Source organism: Gekko japonicus, unplaced genomic scaffold (assembly GCF_001447785.1).
Source record: "Gekko japonicus isolate JY-2015 unplaced genomic scaffold, Gekko_japonicus_V1.1 scaffold1138, whole genome shotgun sequence".
Classification (NCBI taxonomy): Eukaryota; Metazoa; Chordata; class Lepidosauria; order Squamata; family Gekkonidae; genus Gekko; species Gekko japonicus.
In genome coordinates this window covers 448,050-454,049 of record NW_015170923.1, presented here as the reverse complement: position 1 = coordinate 454,049, position 6,000 = coordinate 448,050, and the positions used below count along the sequence as shown (strand labels likewise).

Genomic DNA, 6,000 nt, shown 5'->3' with positions numbered 1-6,000 from the left:
TGCTCACCAACAATAGAAATATCCGCATTCCAGAACAAAAATGGGTGGGAGGGGCCCTGAAGTGATACGAGTATGAGAGGCCACCCACAGAACCACAGGCTTCTGGGCAGGCGTATGTCACCTGCAGGGCCCCCTCCATTGGCCGCACAGAGGCCGGCAGTTATCCACTGTGGATGAAAACGGAAGGAGAAAGGTCCGGGGCTTTCATGGCCTTGGATGTTTACGTGACAGTCAAAAAGGAAAGCAAAGAGGGGGGGGGGATCCCGGATGTTCCTCTGCACCAAGAAATAAAGGGAGGTGCCAAAGCTCCATCTGAATGGTGCTGTTGCCATACAATCAAGGCTGCATCGCACCACGCTTGGCCCGGCCTTCCCGTGTCTCAGTCCTTGCATGCCATCTCATCCAACGGCCCTGCAGGGGGCAACCCCCCCCCCAACCTGCTTTAGACCACCCAGTTCTGTTTTAACAAGTGCTCAACACATGCTGGAGTGGCCGGGCTGACCCACAGGAAGCTGGCAGCAAGGAACAGGGAGCCCAGGCAAGAGGCAGAGGCCGGGCCCTCTCTCGCTCCCACAGGCTCTGCCCACAGGCTCCAGCTGGCCCTTCCTGCTCCCCAGAAGATGGCCAGGAGGCTCTGCGGAGGGAGGCCACAGCTGCCAAGAGGCCAGAGGCGACTGTGGCGAGAGGTGGGCCAAACACCTCTGCTGGGCCTCACCTTGCACCAGCAAGTTCACAATGATGGTGTCAAAGCCCCACGTATTGGTGGCCGTGCAGGTGTAATAGCCCGAATCCTCTGCCTTCACTGAGCGCAGGATCAGTGTGCCATTGGCCTGGATCTGCCGATGCCCGTCCACAGCCACTGGAATGGCAGAATCCTCACTGCAAAGAAGAAGAAGAAGAGGAGGAGGAGGAGGAGGAGATTGGATGTATGCCCCTTGCCCTTCCCTGAGAGTCTTAGAGGGCTTACAAACTCCTTCCCCTTCCCCTCCCCACGACAGACAGACACACACACCCCCGTGAGGGTAGGGGAAGCTCAGCTAGGCCCATGAGAGAGAAGACCCCCGGTTGCCCAGTGTCAGCCGGGGCTTTCAGACTGTGCCACGGACCTCCCCGCCCTGCCCCCGTACCTGTCCTTGGTCCACTTCACCGCCGGGACAGGCTCCCCCACAGACTGGCAGGGCAGGCGCACGTCTTTCATCCAGGGAGTTGTGACTGTGCCTCCAAAGGAAATGATCTTGGCCGGGGCTGCAAGTGGGGCGGAGGGGGAGGGGGAGGTCAGGCGGGGGGGTCCTCCTCACCCCTCTCTGCCGCCCCGTCCACCACTGAGCCCCCCCCCGCCCCTCCGAGCCACACAGACCTTTCCCTGCAGGCTCGATGGTGACCTTCTCGCTGATGTTGCCACGCCCAGCCGAGGTGACGGCCGCGACCCACAGCAGGTACTGCTGGCCCCGGTTCAGGTGTGCGATGCGGTAGAAGAGCTGGTCGGGGCTTGTCTCGTACTCACTGGGCGCCTGGAAGAGAAGCCACGGAGCGGCTGTCCACTAGGGGAGGGGCGGGGGGCCCCCCAGAACGGAATGCCGGAAGCGGAGGGGGCCAGAACGGAATGCTGCACGGGGCGCACGGGGGTGGTGGGTGGGTGGTGGTGCTATTCTGACCCTCCAGCCGGCATCTTGACATAAGTGCAGTTTCACATTTGGGGGCATCTCTCCCAGCTCTCTCACCCAAACTTCCCTATCAACAGCTAGACTGAACAACAGGAAGGACTTGGTAGCTTCCAGTATCAGTGTGTTTCTCGTGACAGACTCTGCAGTTTTAAAGAAACTGGAGCTGGGCTTGGGGAGGGAAAATCTTACCAGTCAGTTGATCTCAGTTCTTATTTAAAAGTTAGCACATTTCCCCCACAGTTTGGGGGTGGGGGGGAGAGATGCTGTTTTTGCAGTGAAATGCAGGGGCCAGAGTAGCCCCATCCACAAGTTACAATCTGCTTACAGTGTGTACTTGATCCCCGGTTATGTTTGCATAATAAGTCCACTAATGCTGGATCTTTCTTACAAACACAGGTAGGTGAGATCACCCTATGACGTGAACTGGGCTACTGCCAAGCTTGGCTCTGGGAGACACCCCCCCCCCGTGTGATGACATCCGGGAGAGCCAGGTTTGAATCCCCACCATTCTGCCGTGAAAGCTTGCTGGGTGGCCTTGGGTCAGCCACCCTCTCTCACCTTGCCCTACCTCACAGGGCTTCTTATGCTAGGATAAATGTGAGGAGGGCAATGTTGGAAGCCACTTTTGGTTCCCACTGGGGAGAGGGGCCTGAATAAATAAATAAAGAAGATTCTCCCTCTCTCTGTCTCTCTCTGTGTCTCTCTGCAGCCAGCCCTTTTTGTCTGCCTAGGGGGCAAATGAGTTGGAAGAGGTCCTACAGGCCATCTAGCCCCAACCCCCCCCCCCCCTCCGTTGCAGGATCACCTGCAGCCAGCCCTTTTTGTCTGCCTAGGGGGCAAATGAGTTGGAAGAGGTCCTACAGGCCATCTAGCCCCAACCCCCCCCCCCGCTCAGTGCAGGATCAGCCTCGAGCATCCCTGACGAGGGTTTGTCCAGCCGTTGCTTGAAGACTGCCAGGGAGGGGGGGCTCACCACCTCCCCAGGCAGCCCCTTCCACTGCTGCACAACCTTCTTACCGGGGGGGGGGGTAGATTCAGGTGGGGGCAGCCATGTTGGTTTGAAGCAGCAGAACAAGGTTTGAGTCCAGTGGGGGGGGGGCACCTTTAAGACCAACAGAGTTTCATTCTGGGTAGAAGCTTTCGTGTGCACACACACTTCTTCAGATACAATGAAAAGTTACTAGTCCTTACATACAGGTACATAAGGACACAAGAGAAGCCAATGTTGGATCAGGCCAAAGGCCCATCCAGTCCAACACTCTGTGTCACACAGTGGCCAGAAATACCAGGGGCCATCAGGAGGTCCAGCAGTGGGGCCAGGACACCAGAAGCCCCTCCCACTGCCCTGCAAGCACCAGGAGTACAGAGCTTCCCTTGCCCTGGACATAAGAGAACATAAGAGAAGCCAGTGTTGGCTCAGGCCAAAGGCCCATCCAGTCCAACACTCTGTATCACACAGTGGCCAGAAATACCAGGGGCCGCCAGGAGATCCACCAGTGAGAGTGAGCAGTAAATTAGCATACAACATAATGAAGACATTTAACAGATTCAAGGACCAAACAGGAATAACAAGCTTAGTTTATATGGTCACCATTTGTTTGGGTTCAATTTCGGGGGGAAATACAGTGAAGAAAATAACTTCTCATAATTGTTGAATTATTGTGGAATAATTAACTGAGACCCTGCCATTATGCTCCATCCATCTCCTCTCAAGCACAGAGGCGACCTTACAGCATTCTCTTCTGTGTAGAGTTATCTCCCCTGTCCTCAGACCAAAGAAATACATTCCCATTTACCTTTCCAAATTATATTACATTCTACTATTCATTACAATCTACTATTCCAAATAAGAAACAAAATAAAGAGGATGTATGGCCCTTCTGGGGGACTGGTGGGAATACACATGTAAGGAGTGAATGAGGTTAGCATGTGTAGTGAGATAAGAAACCAATATCCCTGTTAGGTCCTGGGGATTCCATTGTTCAGCAATTTCCCTTTGTTCCTGAAGTTCCTTTGCAATAAAACAGCTGCTCTGCGGTCACCCACTGAATGTCCTGGAAGGCTGAAGGGTTCTCCTGCAGGTTTCTCAGTCTTGTGATACCTGATGTCAGATTTCTGTCCATTCATCCTTTGGCACGGGGCTTGACCTGTTTGCCCTGTGCAGAGAACTGACAGGCATTGTTGGCATTTAACGGCATATATAAAATGTTAGAAGATGAGCAGGTGGAATGAGCCTGAGATGGCGTATTTTATGTTGCTGGGTCCAGTGATCAAGTGTTGTCTGGGTGTATGCAGCAGCAAAGTTGGCATCTGGGTTTATTGCAAGCTCTGGTACCAATGTCCATCTTCAAGTTAGATGTTGGAGTACTGTGGGTGAGGAGTTGTTTAAGACTGAGGGGCTGTCTGTGTGCAAGAAAAGGTCTGCTCCCCCAGTACTTGTGAAAGAGAACTGTCATTATTCAGTAGAGGTTTTAAGTCGTTGATGATGCATTGAACTGTTTTGAGTTGAGAGCTATATGTGACCAATAGTGGTGTTCTGTTATTGTCTCTTTTGGGCCTGTCTTTTAAACAGGCTTTCTCTGGCTTTGTTGTTCATCTTGTGGATATTTTAGTCCTAAAAAAGTTTGTTATGAGAATCTCTGTCTGTAGGATTGGAACAGATGTGGTTGTAGAGTAAAGCCTGGCTGCAGACAATAGATTGTTTGGTTTGCTTAGGATGGTAGCTGGATGCCAACAACATCAACAGGTTTCTATGTATCTGTTATGTATTTGTACTGTACAACACTAAGAACAATGGAATCCCCAGGACTTAACAGGGATATTGGTTTCTCATCTCGCTACATATGCAAACCTCATTCAGTCCTTACATCTGTATTCTATAATGGCAGAGTCTCAGTTAATTACCCTCAGCATTCCACGATTAAGAAGGGTACATCTTCCCATCAGTCTCCAATTTTGATATACTTATTTCCTTCACTGTGTTTCCCCCTGGACTTAAACCCAAACAAACTGTAACCATATAAACTAAGTGTTGGGTTTAAAAAGGAAAAATTGGTATTTAGCAGATATAAAATAGCTTAGCAGTGCCAGAGTAAAATAATTCAGACTCAGAGTCCATGTGTGATTAAAATAGAAAGTTTTTACTACATTCTAGCATAGGGAAGGGTAACTGGGATAAAAATAACAAGCTAAATCTCCTACATCTTTACACTACAAAGACAAGACTAGAAGAGAGGTAATGGCTGCTCTTCTTTCTTCTTCTTGAGAACTCCAAACAAAGACAGGAAGAGAAGCCATAAAATGCTAAAACACTTTGACACATTCGTTCCAATCAAACTCTTAGATCAGGGAGAATTTCCCGGGCTTCCAGCATCTAAACTAACATTGGTTACATGAAACATGTGATTTCCTGTGAGCAACACAAACAAACATTTAACCCCAGATATACTGAGTGTAATTTAACTTTTAATACCCAACACTAAGCTTATTATTCCTGTTTGGTCCTTGAATCTGTTAAACATCTTCATTGTGTCGTGTGCTAATTTACTGCTCACCCTCTACCTATATGCATGGACTGGTAACTGCCATTCCATTGTATCTGAGGAAGTGTGCGCCTGCACACGAAAGCTCACCCCTTGAATAAAACTCTGTTGGTCTTAAAGGTGCCACCACCGGACTTGAACTTTGTTCTGTAAAAAAACTATTCCTAATATCCAGCCGGTACCTTCCTCCCCTTAATTCAATCCCATTATGGCGAGTCCTCTCCTCTGCTGCCCACAGGAACAGCTCCCTGCCCTCCTCTAAGTGACACAGGCCGTTCAGAGACTTCAAGAGAGCCTCCTCCTCTCCAGACTGAACATTCCCAAGAAGTCCCTCAGACTTTCCTCACAGGGCTTGGTCTCCAGCCCCCCGATCATCCTCGTCTCTCTGCTCTGCACACGCTCCATTCTGTCCACATCCTTTTTGGAGTGAGGCCTCCAGAACTGCACACAATGCTGACCAATGCAGTGTACAATTTGGATGTTACGCCTCTGCTGATACACCCCAAGCTCGCATTAGCCTTTTTTGTCACCGCTCATATTTAACTTATGGTCCACCCATACCTTGTTCACACACACTGCTACCCAGAAGTGTATCCCCCATCCAGTATGTGTGTTCCTCATCTTTTTACCCACATGTAGAACTCTGCATTTATCCTTGTTGAATAGCATCTTATTCACACCTGCCCACTCCTGGGCAAATGCGTTCGTATCTCACTGAATTCCATCTCTATCTTCCGAGGTGTTCAGTACACCTCCCAATCTGGTGTCACCTGCAAATGTAATGAGCGGTCCCT

The 6,000-nt window shown here is 50.5% G+C and overlaps 1 protein-coding gene across 1 annotated transcript in view; it reads right to left on the bottom strand.

Annotated features, from left to right (window-relative positions):
- The window catches only part of DSCAML1 (Down syndrome cell adhesion molecule like 1), a 290,951-nt gene that overhangs the window by 27,795 nt on the left and 257,156 nt on the right, over window positions 1-6,000 (bottom strand). Inside the window, exons 21-23 of the mRNA XM_015418776.1 lie at window positions 1,358-1,511; window positions 1,128-1,245; window positions 716-879 (exon numbers count right to left, since the gene is read on the bottom strand). Coding sequence (XP_015274262.1) covers window positions 716-879; window positions 1,128-1,245; window positions 1,358-1,511 — 436 coding nt within the window. The remainder of the gene's footprint in view (window positions 1-715; window positions 880-1,127; window positions 1,246-1,357; window positions 1,512-6,000) is intronic.